Below are 23,993 nucleotides of genomic sequence, written 5' to 3'. Positions count from 1 at the left end.
CATATTGTTCTCCATGAACTGAACAAAGTCCTCGACTTGTCTGGTCTTGTGGAGAAGGCTGATCTTCTTGCTTTTGTTTTGTTTCCACTTTCTTTTCTTGATGTTGCCATTCAGGTGACAAACGTCTTGTCCGCGGGCCGACCGTTCTTTTAATGCTGCATCTTGCTCTTCTTTCACATTTTTGAAATTCAAGAGTTCTGTCTGAAGATTCTGAATTTTTCTGGCAAGCCCAGAGTTGTGGTTTTTAGCAGCCTCTGAAGCCGACTGCATCTCGGGACACTGGCTTTTCATGGCTTTGATTTGTCGGAGTTCATTGTCTAGCTCGTTGAATTGTGCTGTAAGTTCATTTCTCTCCATTTCAAGCGCATCCAAGTGACGCTTGTTCATATTATAATTGTCAATCCATTCTTTGGCACTGTCGTACTGGTCTTTCAGCTCCTGTACTTTACATTGGAGAATGCGGTTGTAATCCAGCATTGCCTCTCTTTGGGCTTTCATTTCTGAATACTGGTAGCTCATCTTTTCTTCCACCAGAAACTTTTCATTCAATCCCCGAAGCTGTTGCTCAAGGATGACGTTGTTCATGCGAAGAGACTGGTTCTCTTGCTGTACATCTCTTTTTAATATTTGTTCTTACTGTCGTCATCTCAAACATGAGTTTTCCCCCTCAGGTCATAATGGGTTTCTTTTATTTGGAACAAATCCTAGCTCAAACTAGCTCAAGTGGAGCAGTTGAACTATTTCAGCGTCTTGCTAAGGAGTGGTGGAAGAATGTGATAGGAGATTGGCAGGTGAGGTGTCTGCAGTAATGCACATTCTCTATGTTGGTTTGAATCAAGCCAACTGTACTTCCTGGGGTCAAAAGGTCAGACTCTCTGTTCACGGCCCGATCAATGTTCTTTCTCCTCTAGTCATGAACTGTGGGTGGTGATGAAAAGATGAAAAGAATGAGATCATGAATACAAGTGGCTGATATTAGTTTTTCCTGCAGAGTGGCTGGACTCTCCCTTAGGGACAGAATGAGAAGTCCAGTCACCCAGGAAGAACTGGAAGTGCTGCTGCTCCTCCACATCATGAGGAGACAGTTGAGGTGGTTCAAGCATCTCATTTCTTGGCTGACCAAACAAGATTTAAACATCAGATATCGTGTCACTGATAATTTAAGTCAGACTTGGAAATGAAGGTTGTTTTTTTTTTTTTTTCTTTTTCTTCTTTATAGCAGGTTATCTATACTTGGGCCTGTAGATAGAACTCAACATGTAGGAAGTCCCCAGAATATTGTACACACCTTTTAGAATCAGCCGGTGAGTGTATATGGAAGAGCAAGACTTAAAATAGATTCTACACGCAGAAGGTTAAGAGACTCCCAGTTTGGATGTACAAGCTGCGTTTACACTCAGCCGGTGTCTGACTTCTATCCCTGGCCATCTCAGAGTTTCCTCGAGTCCAAGAATCGGCACCATCCCCGCACTAAGCCAGTTTATTTTTGAACCTGGCTGCCGGTGCTCAAACACAGCGGGCTTATCTCGGTCCAAGTGTCGCTCTGTTCCTTTGGATTTCCGTGATGAGACGCGTTGATATCTGCAGGTATATCCAGTGCCCCTCTCCACAGCAGTCAGAGGATTAAAAATATGAGAGAACGTAGTTATAGGCTTAAATCATTATGGTCAAAACTGATCCGTTAAACGAAGGGTGTGATTTCTGTCTTAAAAGTTCCCAGACCCTCAGCCGTGTTTCCCGCCACCTGCCTGCCACCAAACAACAGAGATTCCCAGAAGAATTAGAGGTTAACACAATAAGTGTAGTTTTATAAATTAATAAAAGGATTTTGAAAATCCATTCTAAAAGAAATGAGTCCACCGTGTCGACTTTTATCTTTTATCCCTTTAAGAAAGTCATGAAATGATCTTTTAAACCACAACATCTTATTTACGGTATGAGATTAATTTTGTTTCTCTTCCTTGATGGTAGACGCCACAAGTTGGATTTTCTCCTTCCTTTATCAGCCCGGTGCCTTGATAAAAACCTTGACAGTCCAGTAGTTACTCCTCACAAAGTAAAACCACCAAGTTTTAGGGAATCCTTGTTTTAGGCTGCGTCCCAATTCTCCCCTCGCCCTCGTTTTCTTCACTACCCCTTGCGCGTTCCCGTGAGGGTAGTGATGTCCCAATTCCTCTTTTCACCTAGGGGGAGTGGGCATAACGAGGGCTAGGGGCTGAGAATAGCCCCTTCAAATCGAGTGTTTTCAGATGCTGACTTCGCGAGCGAGGGGGTATGAAAATTTCCCAGAATGCTTTTCGTCGTCATTTGCGGACTGAATCCCAAAAAAAACATGGCAGACATTTCTTAGTGAATAAATCAATATTTTGAGTTAGTTTCTGCATAAAAATACGTTTTGATTACATTTCTAGCGATAAATATATATTTTACTTTCATAATATTCACTCAGTGAATGTACATAATCCCTTTTTTGTCCGTTGTTTGCGAAGAATCGCGCTGGAATAAAGGCTGTTAGGTAACGCCGTAGGCTACGTAACCTACGCCGTAGGATCTGCGTCAATTTGCCTCGCCGACCGAGGGAAAACATCATTTGCAGACTCGTCTCAGATTGTGACCAAGGGAGCAAGCATTTTTTTGTGGGAAATAGAGAGAAATAATCCTGTGACTCGTCAGATTTGTTTTGGATGTTTCTGATATAATAGTTTTCAGAAACCACAAAGCTGTTATCTGGGTAATTTACAGATAAAGCTGAAGTGAAGATAGCGGAGCTGTTTTATGGTTCCGCGTTAAATCGACGCTGAGCCTACGGTGTAGGTTACGCGGTGACGCGCGCCATACGCCGTAGGCTCTGCGTCGATTTAACGCGGACCCATAAACTCCCGAGCCGGCAGGCAGAAATCTCAAAATTTTTGGACCAAATTTCTTAACAGGCGTAGCTACAACTGTTAGATTTCATTTATTAAACCAACATCTTCCTAAATGATTTATTTCAGCCAGTGTAATTCTCAACAGAGCTGAAGTTTCTCTCCCGGGACGACGGCGCAGCTTGACCCGGCGATCACGTCTGTTCTCGTGCCGTGAGCTGCTGCTGCTCCCCTGGGCCGGCGGCTCTTCTCATCTCCGAAAACGTCTAGTCAAATTTCTTAACAGGCGTTATTTGGATAAACTGAGCCCAGGTTGGGGATCTTAAAGGTTACTTTTACGCCTGAAAAAATATTAAAACCTAATAAAGTGGCATATTAACAGCGCTACAGCTGAAATTAAAACAGCTTTTGGCTCTCAGCTTCCTGATCAGGGTAGGGATGAAAACGAGGGGGAGTAGGAGAAATGGGACAGGAACCTGGGCCAAGTGCCCTAGATTTCAAGTGCCCTAAAATCTCCCCCTTCTTTTTTAGGGGGTAGGGAAGAAAAGAAGGGCGAGTGAAGGAGAATTGGGATTGGGCCTTAAAAATGAAGCCTTTTTAAGAAAAAAAAAAAGGATGAAGCCTTTTTGCTGCCATATAGACCTATAAATCACAATAATCTAAACAATAAAACCACAACATATACTGGTGTGAGCAGCTCCTAACGTTGATGCATTGAGCAGTGCGTGATAATAAACTAATGCTTTCTTTCTTCTTGATTTCAGGCGCTGATGATCGGGGATGATCTTGTAAGTGATGTAGGCGGGGCACAACATTGTGGAATGAAGGGCGTGCAAGTTAGGACGGGCAAATACAGGTCAGTCATGTTCTGCATCAGACTCCTTATTAGTTGGTCAAACTGTCCTTTAACCAAGTATCTACCTACTTTGCAACTTGTGTGTTTATCTGTGCTTCTGATCTCACTTGAAACTGTCACAAACGTTATATTTATAGGCCATCAGTTTGCTTTAAGAGGCTCTGATTATTTAAAAGCATATTTATTTTAAATCTGGCTGCTCTTTGTGTAAGCTAAGAATGCAAAACCTTCTTTCTGAATCTGATTTTAATGAGTTTTTTTTCTTCTTTTATTTGTTTGGTACCAGAAGGGGGCGCATTCACACCACATTGGTAGATTTAGGTTTCCTCTAAAAGGCTTCCTGTGAGCCAACTGCCTCCTTCTTAAATGCACCAGATATGGTAATTTGATTGAGAATTGACCAAAAATAGCTTTATCCTCCCCACACATGGGCCACAAGGTCATAGCTGCTGAAGGATTTATGGCCCCAAATGTGCAGATTACTGGGGCCACCCCCTTACAACGTAATTACAAAAACACATGGGCTGATATATGTGGTTCTTCTGGCTTGAAGAAAATAGAGGATTGACTGGGGTAAGACGAGATGCTTTTATGCAACCACACCTCATGGCATATAAATATACTGTACATTATAATGTGTAAATCACATGCTGTTTTTTATTTCTTTTCACTGTTTAAGTGAATTCTCAACCTTTTCTTACTTGGCGCTTGCTATGCAGGCCAGCAAATGTGATCACGGTGAACATTAGTTTGAGGTTGTAGTGGATCTTATATTCAGAAGTCTTACTTTAGGAAAAATATAGCTCTGACAAATGCACCTGTTTACGCTTAAAATTGTGTGTTAAAGTCCAAATCATTGTGATCATAATACACTCATGCAGAATCGTCCCTCACTAAGCTATGTGAATTATTGTAATAGACGCGTAATGCTGCTTTTATCTACTCGGCCCTACCCTGTTATAGAGGTACTGATTTGTTTGAAACCGAAGCAGCTGTGTACTATAAAGTACACAAATGTGACTACATGCTTAAGGCCACGTTTACACATAGCACATAGTATTTACAAAAACGTATATTTCCCCCTCTACGTTTTGAAAAATACCCTCGTTTACACGAACCTGCATAAATACGCTGCTAAGGTGCTATGAGCAGCCAAACCTGCAGGGGGCAGTGTAACGAGAAGCGTAAAGTCATGCTAGCCAATCAGAATCCTGGAAAAAAACGTCAACAAATGACACGTGTGAAGCCTGAATAATATGGTTCTGCGTTAAATCGGCGGCGTAGGGCTACGTAGGGCGCGCGTCGCCGCGTACCCTACGCCGTAGGCTCTGCGTTGGTGTAACGCGGAACCATAAGTCAGCCAGCCAGGACTGCCAGTTACTTCCAAGATGGAACCAGAGTCTTTTGTTTGGAGTGACAGAGAAGTGGAGTTACTTTTAAGTGTGACTTTAGAATATAAAACAGGTAAAATACAAGAAAATAGGGACGGTGGCCAAACAAATTGTAAACACAGGTCGCACAAATAATGCTGGTGACGTTTCTGTCTCATAATGTGACGTTTTGAAGCCTAAATCTCCGTTTCCCTCCGTTTACAAGCAAACGTGAAAACTGAGTTTTTGAAAATCTCCACTTTGGCCGGAGTTTTCAGAAATGATCGTTTTTGGTGACTTTGAGCTTCATTTTCGTGTAAACGAATGGCCAAAACGCATGAAAACGCCTCCGTTTTTGCTACGTGGAAACGGGGCCTAAGTTGAAACAGGAAAACCCCATTATACTGCAACACTTACTTTTTCAGTTGACATACAGCCTTCTCCCTGATATTTAACCGTTCTTAGCGAGTCAGAAGGGTTTTGCTTCATAAAGGGTCCAAATCTCATGATCGAGAAGACATTACTCACCCCAACTGCCAAGGTGTGTAGAAGGAATCAGTAATCAACCTAAAATGACCCAAATCACCATAATTTCTGGCATCTTTACTGAGCCAAAGTCAGCCTCTGCCAGAACACAGCTTAGTCTGCCAACACCTCGATAACTGGCCTGAATCAGCTGAAAACGTCAGGCTCCTGCTTCGCTGCTGCAGTCAGTCATACAGGTTACAGTCATGTGACCCGGACAGTGCCAAGTAATCTGCTTGGGCATCAGTCAGTGTTAATCTCATACTCTTGTACTGACAACTAAACCATTTGTGTAATTAATCGTGTTCATTGCAGGATTATGTGGGTGTGTGTTAACACTATCTCGTGCTCTTTTGTGTGGATGCAATGAGTACATGCAAGTGTGGGTAACCCCTTTCGTGTCAAAGCCGCTATGTGAGTTTGAGAAGCAACGATATAAATGTTGCAGATTGAGGTTAACGCAAACCATGCGGTTTATGTAACTCCCCAATCTTCTCCAGCACGCTGATACTCTGAGCAGCGTCTGATCCACTCAGCGAAACACATGATGAAGCAGATTAAATTTCATCACTGCTCAACCACATGTTTTTCCCCAGTTTGAGGAGTTAGCAGCCGGTTGAAACAGAATAGCCAGAAAATGGATGTCTATTCAGTGCTGAGTTATATGACATGTTGTAATACAGATGTGTTAGTCGCATAAAAGTGTTGACGAAGAAGCAGTGTTTTCACTTTACTGCTATGTCACCTCCTTTTGTGGGTGTAATTCTGCACTTTTATCCGTGTAGTTGCAGAAAAATAAAAAGTCATGTTATTTTTGTGGATTTTGGAGGTCCAGCAAGAACCTCTTACAGTCTGACAACTATAAGTACCTTGGCAAGCCTCTAGGTGGCACTATAAGATTTATGCTCTGACTGCTGTCTAGAATAAAACCCTTTTCTTTTCTAGATTATATATATATATATATATATATATATATATATATATATATATATAGTGTGTGTGTATGTATGTATGTATGTATGTATGTATGTATGTATGTATGTATCTATATATGTGTATATATGTATGTATATGCATGTGTATATATGTGTGTGTGTATATGTATGTGTATGTATATATATATATATATATATATATACACATGCATATATATATATATATATATATATATATATATATGTATGTGTGTGTGTGTGTATATGAATGAATGAATGAATTACGTTTATTCAGTCATGACAACACAAAATCAACACAACACCAAAAAACATTGTGCACAGCATTAACATTTCACACAAAACCAATAATCATGTGTTGAACAATGACTGAAAAGGCATAGGCTGAAGCAAACTGCTTATAAAAGCCTATCCTATATTATCAACTTTCTTTTTTTGGCTACCGACCTCCAGAAAACCAAAAAGAGAATAGAAAAAGCAAAGAAACAACAGAAAAGCAAAGAAACATTTACAGATAGTCAATCACACTTATAAGCTTCAAAAATAGCTTTACAAACCATTTTCTTAAAAACCAAAAGAGAATGACATGTTTTTAAATTTATGTTGGCATCATTCCAGAATTTAACTCCAATAATGGAGACACATCTCCTTTTCATACCTTTTTTTTTTTTTTAGCTTTTTGTACAGTAAAATTGCTTTGAACATAATTTGCATGATTTTATAATAATCATAATAACATGAGAATTTAGAAAAAGTGGCTCTGTGTGAGTTTAGTAATCTGTGTGTGTGTGTGTGTGTGTGTGTGTGTGTGTGTGTGTGTGTGTATACATATATATATATATATATATATATATATATATATATATATATATATATATATATATACATACATATATATATATATATGACCTATACAGGTGCGTCGAAAGTCACTTTTCACTGCAAAATGAAGTCACTTGTCGGCGTTCCTGCTCCACTCGATGTGTTTCATTGATACTCGTCTCAATTTCTCTGATTGGTTGTATGCCTGTCCCGTATCCTAAAGAGGCAGCTTCTTCTGCATCCGTTGGTACTGCCCGAGGGAAATCATGGTTGAATTGAAGAGGAAGAGGAAAAGAATTAGGATGGCTGGACAGGCTAGATCATAATGGCATGTGGAAAGAATGCAGCAAATATGAAACCAACTGGCCAGTGAAAGGGCACTTTAATTAGCAAATTTTAGCTTTTTTACTCATGTCTTGGGAATTAAAGTTGATTACAAACCCTTCTTATGTCCTCTGGTTCCATAAGTTTTGTGAGATCAATTGACATAAATAGTTTCTATCCCTTCAGTCTTTCTTACTGTTAGAATGTCGTAAAGTAGGGTGGGAAAACAGACTCCTCGAGGCACTTCCTCCAGTTGTCACAAAATGTGCTGTGTATCATTTCCAGACAGCATTCAAAAGCCAGTTTATATTTAGGCATTTCCCGATGTATGAAGGGCCTTTTTGAAACCATTTGATCCTGGACTGCTATTGATAATGACCACTGGCAGCTCTCATTTATTAATTCAGTCATTCACTCAGTTATTTATTTATTGTTTAACAAAACTTTGATGAATTAGAATAAAAGCTAATTAATGTAAACTGTCAACGTCAGTCAGCTGTCATTTTTGTTAAACATTATTCAGAATCCCTTGCAGGGCCTGCACGCAGTGTGTGAGGAGAAGTAGAGAAACGGTGACATTAACAGTCTCTCAGTAGGAAACACTGTTCAGTGGGACCTTGAGTGGAGGGGAGGACGTGAGATTTAAAATTGTTTAGCCAAACAGGCCCAGTGAACCCAGGTCTGCTTTGAGCAGCTTATAAACCCTCAGTCAGATCTGTGAAAACACAGCTGTTTCCAAGTCAACCAGATGCTGCGCAGGCCTGCTGTTCCCATCAGGCTTGAAAAAAGACAGATTCACAAAAGGCCGGGCCCAGTGACAAGACACCAAGGGCAAGGGATGCAAATCAAATCACCATCAGCTTTTATTAAAATGCATTTCACTTGACGAGTTGTTACGCAGGAAGAAATTTGTAAGAACTGCAACTTTTGCTCTTTACGGTATTTTCAGAAATGCTTTTAAGCAAATGGCTCTATCTTTACAGTAACTTTGCAAGGCTGCTCTGGTTCTTTCTGTGGGCTAATTTGTGTTGAAAGAGTCTAAAAAAATGCGCCTGATATTGTGCATGTGTTCGCCATCATTTAATTAAGCTTAAAAGGAGCATTCCAGGTTTAGATCAAACCTGAGTCTATTATTAGATTGTAAGGATTTTAAAGATCGTAAACCTCTTGTTGGGGACCAAAACAAGGTGAATGGAAGCAGTTTTGACTTGGAATGGAAAACACATTTGCTTCACAATGGCCACAAATGTGTGGCCACAAATGTCAGCCCCGAGGGCAAGCCCCCAACATCAGAATAAGCTGCTACTTAAAACTCCTGATAAGACACAAAAATGCTATTCCACTCGAAGTGACATTTTGAAAAGGGGTACCTACAGATTAATAAAGGTAATTTTAACTTTTGTGAGTGCACAGAACGTGTAAAAAAGGACTGTTTGTACTCACCTGACGTCACCTTCAGGTGGATGTGAACAGCAAACAAAGAGGGGAGTTCATGGCCTCTACTTCTAACACTTTCCTGTTTAGCCATAAATACAAAAGCACCAATCCGGTTCTATGGAGGCAGAGGCCATGAACTCGCCTCCTTTTGCATTTATTGCCAGTAGTTTGCATGATATTGGTAGTAGACAGAGATTCTTGTACAAATAATCCCTGTTTGTACACATACAAAGTTAAAAGGACCTCAGTTTGACTGGTAATAGACCATAGGGTTGTTTTAAAGGCGGATCGTATTAAATGTAATCCTCAAACAATAATGATTTCAAGTCTGAACCAAACAAAGGGATATTACAGCGGCTACATCCTATCCTGTTTACTTAGAAGTGATTAGCAACATTAAGATGTAATGCAGCTTTAATGTTACAATAGCTGCATAACTGCAGAACCATAATGTTGGCCAGGGGATCGAACAGGACGCAGCGTTGACGCATTTATCTCCTGCAGCTGATTAACATCAGCCGTCAGTCAGTTCCCCTGAAATGCACAAGTTTTCACTTCAGCAACTCTAAAACAGCACTGTGCTCTTATAGTTTAAAAGCATGGTTCTGCAGCCTAGTTATTGCAGTTTGATTGTTTTGCTGCAATCTCTCTGTTTATATCAAACTTTGCTGCACCTACACCAGATATGTCACTGTTTCCAACCTTGATGGGTCCGAATGTCAGGCTAATGGCGCTTTTCCACTAGTACTAGCCCGACTCGGCTCGTCTCGCCTCTACCCGTTTTGTCCCCGTTTGTTTTTCCAAAGCCAGGGGAGAAGTGGGCAGGTTGGGGTGAAGCTGCTGTGACGTACTCGATTGCGCAACCGCTTTGTTCATGTCGGCGCTGATGAGAAATCAGCTGGAGCCGCGAGCGGCTGAAAAAAAATAGCCCGTCTACATCCCTTTTTTAATTCTCTCCTCAGCCCCCAGGTTCATGAACATCTGCACCTCAGAGTTGGATCACCAAACAGACGTTTGCGCTGTATAATAAAATCGCTGCGAGCTGCGAGTCGCTCTCGCGCTGACTCCCGCTTCCTGACTCAAACGTCTGACGGCCCCGCCCCCCGACCAATCAGTGGCGTGGAGGGTGGTGACGTCAGAAATAGTGCCGGCTCAGCCCGGTTAGAACCTCGGCAGAATGGTTACAGAAAAAGTATCTGCTTGGCGCGGCTCCACCCGCCTTGGCCTGCAGTGGAAAAGCGCAAGACGGGGCCGTGGCGGGTAGAAGCGAGCTGAGGTGGTACTAGTGGAAAAGGGCCATAACTGAGAGCATCCAGTTGGTACATTGAATATGTTGCAGTTTAAATGGGACATAATGTTTAAAAATTCACAACCCTGCAACTTTGACACATCTGAGGCCTGCAAACAGTTGTTATCAATTTACACATCAAGTGACCCTTTTTACATTACCCATTCAACATGAGCATATTGAGCAGAACAGGTTTAAGATTATGATTGCCCAATGTTTTGGATCAGCTTTGTTTATCTAAGGTTTTTGCAGCACTAAAGATGCAGCGACATTATTAAACACCAGAGAGCCCAGTAAGTTTCCGTCTCTTTGGTCAAGCTGTTACCAGTGAAGGACACTTACAGAGCGCAGGGATTTCCTACCATCTGTGACCCCAGTTGGTCCTGTACTCTTTGCTTTTGTTCTCTTATCTTCAAGCAAGAGCAGCAGCACAGAACTGGGAACCTTTGAAACTTTGTAAGTGCTGCTACTGCTTTTTGTGAGCCCGTTTCAGTGCTATCACTGCTTCTGGCTGTGAACTTGAAGTTTATACATGTCCTCTCAGGACTGGAACACGCTCCCTTTCCAAGGAGGAAACTGTGCTGTGATGAGTCAGAGCTCAACATGGCATTGATGGGTATTTTGACTTTGAATTTGAGGGCCAGTGAGTTACAGGAGGCCCTCGCTTGATTCCCGACTGTTGAAATCTGCACAGCAAACATTCTCACACAGCAGCGGCCATCTTCGAGACGGTTTACACTGCGTTAATGTGAATGTTGGGAAACAAGCAGGCTGAGTCAGATTAAGCCTCTCAAGAGGGAGCTAGTCCCTGATGATACAAACCACGAAGCAGTTTACCAAAACCGCACCCTGGTTCACGGCCCTATCTGTCTGTGGCCGCCGCTGAGGGACGCAACAGGAAACGAGCTCTGCACTGGGGGTCAGTGGTCATGTGATCACCAAGCAGATTAGTTTTCTTACGGTAATTTTGTGTGTACAGACAAACAAACTTAGTGTTTCTAAAGAAAAAAAAATGTCAATAGGTTAATACTGCAGTCAAAGTCTTGTTAACAGACTATGAAGAACAGCTCAGCTTCTCATTATTTTTAGCTGTCCTACAGATAACAAGTGGAAAAAAAAAGAGACAAACATTTGCATTATTTTAGATTAGCTGTACTGTACCTTTACCACTCCGTCTAGAGAAATCCAGCAACCCTCACTAAGCAGGCGGTGATAGTGGTTCTAGGGCTGCAGCTATCAAATATTTTAGTAATCGAGTATTCTACTGAAATTCCATCGATTAATCGAGTAATCGGATAAAACATATTTTTGTTTAGTTAAAAAGCAATTATAAATATACATAAGATGTTAGATGTTAATTGACATCACTAAAACTAAATTATATAATCCAGTAGGTTCATGGCTGTTCATTTAAAAACCCTGAACTTACACCAGTTGACCAAATTCACTGCCTTCACTCAAAAAACTAAGGATCTTACCAAGAAGTTTTCTTATTTCTAACCTAAAAATGCCATTACACCTGATAACCAACATCACTTAATAGACCCTCCAGGAATCCGCGATTCCGTGACCGCAGAATTTTTCGCGGATTTCACGGCTGTCCGTGGATTTACAGACCTTCCGTGGATTTCAATGTCTGGTGCAGAAAAATCACTTTTACTGGGGTTAATATTGCATATGTCCGCGCTGAATATGCGAATTATGCGGGGCTCGCTTGATTTCACCGCATCATCGCCGACATTTTCGCATAAAGTTTGGAAAAAGGGGGGAGTGTTGTGAGTGACATATCGGGACGCCCGGTCGCGACGTGCGGGACCCGCCCGGGGACCTCCGCACCCCTCGCAGAAACCGCCACCCCCCAAACAGCAGCTCTCACCCGCGGGGGTGAGAGGAAAAAGAGAGTCCCCCCGCTTGCGCGGTGGGCGCGGCTGCCGGTGGACTCAGGATCCGCGCTGACCGCGCACCACTGCGCCTGCGAGGGCCGGCGGAGGCGGACGCACGTTCCCATCCACTTGGGGGATAGTGGCGGCGGACGCGTGGGGGGGGTGACGGAGCTCTGTCTCGTCCCCCTTGTCGCGCCGGTGCGCCCGGCAATCACCCGAGCACCGAGCCGCGGATGGAGAGGAGAGAGCCTCTCTCCTCTCCATCCGCGCTCTCCTTTTTTTTCTCTTACGACCTCAGATCAGACGACCCGCTGAATTTAAGAGGGAAGAGCTCAGCGCCGAATCCGTAACTTCCTGCATATTTCGCATATTTTGCAACTTTCCGCCCTATTCCGCAACTTACAGCATATTCCGCAATTTCATCGCATAAAAGCACATAAAAAACCCGCACATTTAATCGCATAATCAATGATTTTAGCCCGCAAAATCAAGGATTTCAGTCCGCGGAATCAAGGATTTTTGCCCGCGTTTTTCTGGAGGGTCTAACTTAAAAGGTTAGGTGTTTTTCCCACATGTTTCAATTGAACTTTCATTTGTGTCAAGCAAATTTTAAGTGCTAGTTAAGTTTTAAGTTAAAGTATAAGATTTTGAGTTTTGGCAGTGTTCAAAATAAACTTCTGATCCGGCTGTATTGGAGCACATTAGGCACCAGTGCTGCTTGTTTTATCCATGAATGACTACAGAGCTAAAATTGAAAACTACCCAGTTAGCTTTATCACGTTTTTATTTTTCTGACATTTTCTGCCTTTTCTTTTAGTTAAAACTGTAGCGGGAGCAGATGTTTAGAGGAACATATGTATGTACCGGGTTAGAGGGGGAACATATAGGAGAACAGACCAGAAGAATATAGCGTGGATTGAAAATAAAAGTTAAGCACTGAGCTATATATATATATATATATATATATATATATATATATATATATATATATATGAGCATGGCATGTTACTAAAACCAAACATATCCGCTGCCTCTTTCTTCTTCCTTTACGTGCTGTACTAGCGCGCTGTGCCGCATTAAATGTAGTCCGGGCGAAATACACTGCTTTGAGCTGCAAAATTAAACGATTCCTCGAGGCAGAGAAAATTCCTCGATCATTTTTTGTAATCGAATTACTCAAATTATTCGAGGAATCGTTTCAGCCCTAAGTGGTTCATTTAAAAGGAGCAGTATGAGTTACTCAGTTCTCCCTGTAAAAGACATACTCATCATCAAGGTCAAGCCACCAAAATATTCCAAATTTAGTCTACACCTAAACTGATATGGCCTTTTTTAATAAGGCTAAACGTTCCCCCGCAGTTCACAGCAGTTAACTGCCTGGCTTTCATGTCGGTACTCCACTCTGCTGATCACATTACAGTGACTATGTATAGTAACTCATACAAGCCAAGCTCAAAGAAACAGAACAAACTCTTTAATGAGATTGAACGCTATTGTGTTGTGTGTAATATATTAACAAAACCCTGCTCTTTTTTTTTTATTATTATTTGATTTTTTTTTTATTCATGAATGCTGTTCTAAAGGTATAAAGTACAGAGGTTAACACGCACCTTATCAATGAAGCTGTTATACCTATACAAAGACCCAGGCATCTGCACGTGTGCAGCTACGGTGAATGGATAACATCGGCTAGAACACACAGTTCCCACCGATGTTCAGTATGCAAATATTTATCAGCATAACTGTTATTCTTCTAATCGGAGTCATCAAAGCCAGCAGCTCTGAGATGGATGTGAAGGCACGGCGGAAAGGATGTGGCTCGATGCCACAGGGAATTCCTGCAATACGACCTATTCCTTACTTTTATAGACGGGGCTGCTCTTTTTAGTAGTACAGATCTTGTGAAACAGGACACTGAGATTTTTAAAAATCTTAAACAAACCTAGAATAAACTGTTTATGTTTCGCATCTGACAGGTTCAGGTCAAGTGCAGAGAAATTATTTGCGGAGGTCTAGTATGGGCAGGATTCCTTCTTTTATTAGCCTGTTGAGTGTCTCGTAACTCAAGGTTGGTGGGAGCTGATTTCCACTGGTCTTTATGCAGGAAAAAAAAGAGAAGACATTGGAAAATTGTTTATGAGGAAATCAAATGCTGGAGTGAGAGGCTTTCTCAGAGTGCACGGATGTCTGTTATCACCCTGTGATCATCCTATTAAAATGGGATTTTTAGGGTAGTTTAATTACTAAGCAACTTCTGAGGCAGCCAAAAAGCCTCTAACCTCGACTTACTTGTAATCTCAGTTTGCAAGACTGCCAATTAAATGCATCTGCATTATTTCGGCAATAAAAGAGTTATATGCTTCAAGGTCTGTGTTTTTTTTTTTCTTTCCAAAAAAAAATATACAGATTGGTAATACTTTTATAAAAAATTTTGCATGCATGCCATATTTCACCAGTTTGGTGAATTACTACTATTTTTAACATCTCATAACATTTTTGTTCTGTCTGTATGTGTTGGTGTTAGAATGTTTATAATTTAGAGCACGTAATGAATCTCTTTTTTCATCGGGTGTATATAAGGACCGAATGATTTAATGAATAAAGGACTTTAGAATAGTTATGCGTGTCTGGAGAAAGCTGATGCTCTTCTCATCTGGCATAAACAACTTACCAGATCACCACTCTAGTGAATAGAGTAGACATTGGACAGGACACGAGGCAGCAGTGATTACAGATGGGCTTTGTCCTTTTTGTAGATCTGTGACACTAAACCTCTGCAGGGTGGCCGTGTCTTGTGTGCGAGACTGTGTTTGCAGCTTAATCTTCTTTGCAGGCTCAGAACGGCCCCTGGGTTGGATCTCGGGTGCATACTGTGTTTCAGCCTAGCTTGTCTTACAGTCCTCCGCTAGTGTCCTGCAGTGTCGATAGCTATGATAGCATGCACAGCTTCAAGTGCATGAATGTGTGCATGCATGATGACTGAGAGAGTGATTGTTTGCATGACTGTATTTTTTTACCTCTTGTGAGTGTTTCACACTGATGCCTTATATTCTCTCGCATGTGACTGGGCTGGATTTAACGTGCGGTCATGCCTCAGCAGGTTCGGTCTGAGTCACACTTTTGCTCCTTTTTGTTTGTTTGTTTTTGCAAGGCCTTTAAATCTACAGGCAAGTGTGCAGGCATTTTTTTTTGTGTAAGCCCACAGCGCAGTCCCACACCCTGTACTCTTAGCCAGCATTAGCACATTCGTTATGTCTGTGTGGGAAGGAAGTGGAGTTATCTCAGTGCACTCGTCTCCGCTGAGACTGCGAACTGGTCGAAGTTTTGTTACTTCAACAGCTGCACTCTTTCTAAATGTGTCATTTAGCTCTGTTTGCCTCCGCTCTGTTGCACTCCCTTCTTCACACTAATCCAGTGTCGTATTTAGTGCACAATGTGGCTTTTTGAATTGAAGCATAATCCATAGGGACTCATTTGTGTTCAGATCCCCGCTGGAAAATGAAAACAATTGAGCATTTTGACCCGTTGGTTTTCTTTGTTCTGTTGCAATTAAATTGATTAACCATTTAACTGTAACTGTGGAACCAGGGCCAGTACATTATTAGTTTTTTTTTGCAAATGCTATTCAACAACTAACTCTAGTGTGCATAAAGTGTTGAGATAAGATTAAAAATCAGGAACTGCAAGCATGTTGATTACATTATGTATCATAATAAATGTGTGCCACCCTCTCAGCTCTATGCAGCTCCTTTGTCTGTCAGTAGCTGGGTCTTGGCAGGATATTTGCATGGCAAAAAAGAAAAAAAAGCATAACATTTCTATTTCCACTGCTGGATTTCCCTGTTTTTGTTGTGTTTTTGTATGTTGTTTTTTTTAATAGAAAACGAATAAAAGCTTGTTTGATTGGATTTCTTTCTGGGCTGCATGCAGCATTTGCACTGCCAGAGTTACATGAGTAAATCCTTCGGGTGCATAGGGATTCTAAGAATTGCACAATCTTTTTATTTATGAAAGCATGATTATCAATTACTCCAAATGTCTGAAATCATTAAAATAAAAACAATCTATATGGTGCATGCTAAACCATAATGTTCACTTAGGTAGGTTTCAAACTCTGATTTTCAGAGTCAGCAGATCCTTGATCTGTTCAGATACCATGACTTGGCATTTTGCAACAAGAGGTCTTGAAGTCATTTTACTCTTCACATTACATGATTGATAGTGCGGGTAACATACTATCTGAGCTGACATTCCCCCTGCTGGTCTCTGAAACCGCATTTAATCAACAACAATCGCATGAGAACTGAGGTACAACCATGTCCAAAACACTGTTTATTTGAAAATGGACCAAGGAAGGAAATGAGCTATGCTAGCTGTTCGACTAATTACTTTTTCAGAACACAAACAATAACAAAGAATGTAGGTGAAGCTGAGTAAAAAAAGGAGTTGCCTGTTGTAGGCTATTGTGGCCCGTTGTGCGCATCTCCTTATTACTTCATTGATTTATCGTTCGACATTCACGATGAACTCCAGATAATTGGTTTGTTTAATATCCTTTTGGCTGTTGAAAAAGTTCAACAATGCATTGCCATGGTAACGCCAAGATTTGACCCTTTGTCTGCAGCATATGAAAAACAAAATGAATCCAGTGTTGTATGTGTGTTTCTGTGAGATTACAGCTACCCTCTCATTGCATGCTACCTGTTAGACAGACCAATGTCATCATTTTAACCAAAAAAAAACAACACAGCAAATGACTGTCCCACAACTTCCGACACGTCAACAAGATGCGGACCATTGAGCGTGCGAGGTGTACACTGTTTCACATGCAATTTTCTTACTGTTTTGAGTGCAAGATCTGGGTACCAGCAGTGTACTTTGCAATGACAGAATTGTTAGCGTGAGAGTCCTAATGTTGTCAAAATAGTAAGCGCAAGTGCACAAGGACATTATTCATTCATATTTTTTTTTTATACCTGCCTAATCCTGTACGGGGTCCTGGGGGTCTGTTGGAGCCTGTCCCAGCTCATTACAGGCAAAAGACAGGGCTACACCCTGGGCAGGTCACCTGTCCTTCGCAGGGCAAGCATACACCGTCACACACTATCCTAGGGTGCTTTCACACCTGTCCTGTTTGGAGCAGTTGTTCCGGAACTGGGAACGTTTCCCCCTAAAGATCGGATCATTTGGTACATGTTTCAATTCAATTCAATTCAATTTTATTTATATAGCGTCTAATACAACAGAGTTGTCTCTAGACGCTTTCCAGAGACCCATACCCAGAACATGACCCCCAAGCAGTTATTACATAAACAATGGCAGGTAAAAACTCCCTTAGTGGGAGAAAAACCTTAAGCCAAACAGTGGCAAGGAAAAACTCCCCTTTAGGAGGGAAGAAACCTTGAGCAGGACCAGGCTCGTAAGGGGGGACCCTCCTGCCGAGGGCCAGACTGGTGGGTCAGGGACGGCAACAGCACAGCAGGCATGTGAACACAGCAATCGCGCTCGGATGCGGCACAAAACAAGCGAGCCGAGATCTCCTAGGGGAGGTGGTCTCGGCTCGCTTCCATTCCAGACCTGGAGCGGTTCGTTTGTAGTGAGAACATACCGTATTTTCTGCACTATAAGGCGCACCTAAAAGCCTTTAATTTTCTCAAAAACCGGCAGTGCGCCTTATAATGCAGTGCGCCTTATATATGATCATTACGGTCATTTCTGTTACTGTAGTCAGGGGGATTGTAGCTACTGTAGTTGGTGTCGCCAAAGTAATGGCGCTAAAAACGTCAGGAATCGTCACAGACGTTCAAGACAACAGCAGCGACGCTGACTCGCATAATGGCGACTTTGACGAGACGGAGCAAAGCTGGTTTTTATTTTGTTAATAAAGTTTGACATACGGTACTTTTTTTTCTTGTTTTTTTTTTTTTGCATTTGCTGTAGGATTTTGTAGCATTTCCTGTAGCGCAGCTCCATCAGGTAGATACGTAACTCAACCCCAGCCACTATAGTACGGTATTTTACCATATATTTAGTGCGCCTTATAATGCGGTGCGCCTTATATATGGAAACAGTTTTAAAATACGTCATTCATTGAAGGTGCGCCTTATAATGCGGAAAATACGGTAATCGACACAGTAACCGACGCAACTCCATTCATGTGTATGTGCTACCACGGTGCAAGGAGAAGAGTCGGCGCAGCCTCCACCACCTTCTCTCCGTGCCGAGATGTTGTCACAGCGCGCCACAGTGAAATTTAAAAAATGTTCAATTCAATTTGCGCAGCGCAAACCCTGCGGCAGGCGCCGTCTCACCCGCCGCCGAGCTCGGCGGCAGAGCGGTGTACTCTTGCGCCGGCAGCACATAAATGAACGGGAAAGCCGGCGGCGGTCTGCGCTTTACGCCCTCTCTGTGAAAGGGGCTTGTTGTTTTTCCCGGGGTACGGAAGAGGAAACTCCTTCCGCGTTCATTTCTGACCAATGAGAGAACAGTTGGTTCGCGCATGGCATTTGTTATCAGCTTTGAACCGCTACAAACGTTTGCCTTGTGAACACAAACCCCACAAACGAGAAACGAAACAACTGTATCGATTTAGCCCCTGAATCGGAACAAAACAAACGGGCCACGGGTGTGAAAGCCCCCCTAGATTCACTTTGGAATCATCACTCAACCCTAACATACATGCTTCAGGCCAGTGGGAGGAAGTTGGAGTAACCAGAGAAGGAGCACGAAGGAACATGCAAACTTCACACAGGAAACCTCCCGCTGGGCCTGGGAATCGAGCCAGGAACCTTCCTGCTGTGAGGCAGAAGCGCTAGCCACTCAGCCACCGTGCTGCCCAGCCATTACACATATTTACTACAAACATAAATGACTTATCACATAAGTAATATAAACTCTTTACGATATGTTTTTATAAACATGTGGGTTTTAAAGACTATATAGCTATAATCTTTGTAAAAGCCTTAAGGTGAAAAAGATACAACAATGCAATTATCTATCGTTAGCTGAGGTTTAGGTCTTCTCTATTGATATGTGATCAGAACATACTGAGTGACGGGTTCTACAGTATTGATATGTGATCAGAACATACTGAGTGACAGGTTCTTCAGTATTGATATGTGATCAGAACATACTGAGTGACAGGTTCTACAGTATTGATATGTGATCAGAACATACTGAGTGACGGGTTCTACAGTATTGATATGTGATCAGAACATACTGAGTGACGGGTTCTACAGTATTGATATGTGATCAGAACATACTGAGTGACGGGCTCTACAGCATAGTTGGATGAGGCAGCAGCAGCCAAAAAGTTGCCGAGAGTCCGTGACCAACCTACTATCCCTCACCCACCCTGCAGTGACAGTTTCCCCTCCCTGCCGGCTCCTCTAAACACTGCTGAGCGTTATAATTCAATGCAACATTAATAATTAACCTGCGCTTCTTTTTTTCACTCTGAGACTACAGACTCTCACAGCAAGACAAAGGAGCCACTGGGCTACTCGACAGTACTTTTCCACACACGAGAGAGGGAGAGAGAGAGAGAGATTGAAGAAAATGAGTAAGAGTGAGAGAGAATCACACCGAGCTGAAGTCTACAGATGGCAGGCTGTAACAAGGCACTCCCTCTGAGATACATGAACACAGACCCTTAGCAGTGTCGATGAGGAAGCAGCTCCATCAGCAGTTACCAGTTGACAAGCTGCTTGTCTGAGCGGACTTTGTCCTCTGGCTGAAACCATCTTTTTTCCTAATGGTTTGTGTCATAATGCTTAAATGTGTCGGGATACCCCATGACAGATGAGTGTGTAGTAAGTCATAAGCAGCGGCGCTTAAAAATAACATGCTGATGAGGAGTGTGGTTGGATATGGGTCACATGAATCTCTGCATTTGCGCACAACATTTTCGATTGGGAAATGGCAAAGGGAAGTTTACTTTTTTTTTTTTTTTTTATAATTTGATTAAATACATAAAAGAAAGTTTAGTCTCTGTAAATACATTTTATTGAGATTAACACTTTTAACTCTGGAAGAAGGGGAAGCCGAATGGTCCTATCTGTTTAGCCTCGGATGTGTTTGTGGTTGGGAAGAGCAGAAAGTTTCCAGTGGGTGGTTTTGACAGCTCTCTGAGTCTCTTTCTCACACACACACACACACACACACACACACACACACACACACACACACACACACACACACACACACACACACACACACACACACACACACACACACTACTTGTATTCAGGAGAGGTTTTCATACAGCTACAGGGTGGGGGCTCTTCATGGACCAACCAGGGATTCCCCTTTGTGTGCACCTCATTTGCAAAGAACGGTTAATGTGTGTAGAGTGTGAAAATCATGGTGCAGCTGTTTGCTGATTATGTATTAACATTCTACGCCTTGACACAGTAAAATGATAAAAGCTGCTGCATGGCCACAAACTGCACTGAGTGTGAGGGCTTCAAGTTAGTATCTGTCACTGCTGTTGCCATAACAATCGTATAACATGGTGGTTTCCCCTTTTTTCAGTTGAGCTGTTTTTCATAAGCGCCTGCAGCTGCATTATTTCAAGAGGGCTTATCTTTGTCTGGTTAATATCAGATAAAGAGAGGAAAAGCAGAGGAAAAGTGAAGCTCTACCTGGTTAGGTAGTTGGTTTTTTTTGCTTCTTTTTTAGGATCGTGATACCCAAACTGTGGTTCTTCTGACCTTTTTTATTTATACCCAGCCAGTCAAACTGCGATCACATTCTCACCCTGAGGGGCCGAGGCTTTTGCAGCGTCACCGACACACGCAACTGCACACCTTGTTCCCGCAGCCCCGGGGCGTGGGGAGGATCCTTTGTCTTGTGTTAAGCATCTTATGTCACCCACAAGGCTTGGGTGAACATAAAGGCTCCAGATATCATCAAGTCATGTTCCCCTTGGGGTTACGGTTGTATAGTTTGCTTTATTGTGCTGTCTGATACCACATTCACCACAGGCTGCCTTTTTTTTTCTTCTTCTGCTTCTCCTTTTCAGTGAATGTGTGTCTCCACTAGCTGTCAATGATGTAGTTCTAGGGCCAGTCCCAATCCCCCCCCAAGCTCTACTTTTCAGCCCTACCCCTAAATTTTGCGCGTTCCCGTGAGGGTAGTGGTGTCCCAATTCCTCTTTGCATCTAGGGGTAGTGTGCATAACGAGGGGTAGTGTGTATAAATCTGGCCCTTCAGAGCGAGGGTTTCAGATATTGACTTCGCGACCAAGGGCCAGAAAAATTTCCCAGAATGCTTTTCGTCATCATTTGCAGACTGAATCAAACAAAAAAACATGGCGGACATTTCAAATTTTTAGTGAATAAAATCAATATTTTGAGTTAGTTTCTGCATAAAAATGCGTTTTGATTACATTTCTAGCGAGAAATATATATTTTACTTTCATAATATTCACTCAGTGAATGTATATAATCACTCGCTTGCTCGTTTTTCAGATCTCGCCAGAATAAAGGCGGATTTATGGTTGCGCGTTACACCAACGCAGAGCCTACGGCGTAGGTTACGCCGTAGGCTCTGCGTCGATTTAACGCGGAACCATAAATCAGTTCCCGAGCCGGCGGCTCTTCTCATCCCTCGAAAACATCGGAACAAATTTCTTAACAGGCGTTATTTGGATAAACTGAGCCCAGGTTGGAGATCTTAACGGTTACTTTTACGCCTGAAAAAATATTAAAACTTAATAAAGTGGCATATTAACAGCGCTACAGCGGAAATTAAAACTTGCTTTTGGCTCTCGGCTTCCTGATATGGTGTGACGTATGTGCAAACGTAACTACGCAGTTGCTTACGTACCCGAACGTAAACCACGCAGTGACGTAGCAAGTGGTGTCCCAATCCCTAGGGAAGATTACAAGGGCCCTACTCATTTTTAGGGCTAGTGGTAGAAAGTAGGGTGAACATTGGGATTGGCCCCTAGTTTATGCAGCGCAGGGGAAATAACATCAGAGGAATAACGATAGCTCAGGTGTCTACTTGCGTTTGTCTGGACTGAGACCCTGTTGGGAAGCTTCTACTTCTTAACTTCTGTTCCTCCTTTTGACCATGTTTTGTATTTGTTGTGGCAGCTTCAAGCGCACTTTGCTCCAACGTGGACTCTTGCTTCAACCCAAGCCCATGACATTTTGATTAAAATGAGCTTCCCCCTTTTTAGAGTTTGTTCCTAGTGACTTCTTCAAAGTTGACGCTGACTGCCTGGCCTTCATTGCTAACAAATTTCAGTCAAATTGGAACCATATTCTTGCTTAGTTAAGAGCTTAAGTCATTTTCATGGTGGGTTTACAGTAGGATGTCGACACTCATGCAGACTCTTTGTAGAGGTACGTCTCACCAATCTGTAGCCATCCTAAAAAATGCTTCCAGGAAGTTATTTTTGGGGTAAGCAAGACCAGGTTCCCACATAAACGAGTAGGGAGAGAAGCATAACTGCCATTTCAGTGGTCACTTAGAAGTAGAAGCTGTATTTAATGACTCACAAGACAAATTTGATGAAAACCACCTAAACAGTGTGGTGATTTGGATCTGAAAAGGATTTGAGAAGCTTTGTTTCCCCAGTGTTATAAACGGTCGTCCTCTGCAGAAGTATTAAAACACATAATTATATGTGAAAGCTTTGTAACAGACTTTTGGTTGTGTTTAAAAAAAATTTAAAAAAAATCTCCAGCAGCCATGTAAAAAGGTCCATACGGACATGCCACCCACATCACCTATAAAATAAAGCTTGCTAACACAGTAAACCCTTTATTTACTTTCACGTCTACACTCAAAAGTATTTTGGTTACCTCAACCCAACCAGGAAGTTTTTAGATCCTACACCTGACCAAGACCTGCTGGTCAAATACAACCAAAGATCTATTGTCAGACGGTAAGGAGTGGAAAGTTTTGTTAGGGACCAAAGGGTGATTTTAACTCTGGACTGGTCCTTATAATTCCTTACATGTTTATATTGATCATAGATAACTGTCGAGGCAAACAGCTTGTATGGTTGATAGAGTGTTATAGTTCAGAGTGCTGTGATACGATCAAAGACATGGAAATAATAACAAGGTCATTATCAAAGGCTCATCTTCCCTGGCAGTCCCGTGTGCCACATGATATCGTCCTCTTTGCACCTTTCTTTAACTGAAGTGAAGCTCAAGTATGTGCTCACTGATCCAAAGAAAACGACTTATCCCCATGTACTTAGGCCGGAAGAAAGCAAACGGTTTCTTTCCACAAATTTGCTCTGCATTTTACTGCCTCCATGCCAAAACGCCGCACAGTGTCATGCACTGTTGACTGAAGTTTCAATTTTCATTTCAGCCCTCATGCATGCCTTATCTGCTTCAAAGGGTCTACTCAGCAAAAAGGTGAAGAGGTTAAAGGGGAAGTATAAATCGAAATCAGGCACACAATGCATGACAGTTTTGCTTCCCTCTGTGCACACGTGTGTCTTTGCGTATGTACGGTCCTGTGTGTTAAGCATTAACCGAAGGGAAGGTTGATATGCCTTTTACCCTGTGCTCTGTTGCCATGACGATATAACTGAACACAACAGCGATGAAGTTGATCTTGCATCATAATGCTAAACATGTATATAAACATATCCCTTTATTCTTTTGTCATACCTCATCTCTGATGCACAGCTGACTTTCACGCT

The 23,993-nt window shown here is 42.2% G+C and overlaps 1 protein-coding gene across 1 annotated transcript in view; it reads left to right on the top strand.

The window, feature by feature from the left end:
* lhpp (phospholysine phosphohistidine inorganic pyrophosphate phosphatase) overlaps positions 1–23,993 on the top strand; it is a 40,228-nt gene that overhangs the window by 7,669 nt on the left and 8,566 nt on the right. The window contains exon 6 of the mRNA XM_061707764.1: positions 3,629–3,720. Coding sequence (XP_061563748.1) covers positions 3,629–3,720 — 92 coding nt within the window. The remainder of the gene's footprint in view (positions 1–3,628; positions 3,721–23,993) is intronic.

Source organism: Cololabis saira, chromosome 19 (assembly GCF_033807715.1).
Source record: "Cololabis saira isolate AMF1-May2022 chromosome 19, fColSai1.1, whole genome shotgun sequence".
NCBI lineage: Eukaryota > Metazoa > Chordata > Actinopteri > Beloniformes > Belonidae > Cololabis > Cololabis saira.
This window is presented reverse-complemented; position numbering and strand designations above follow the sequence as displayed.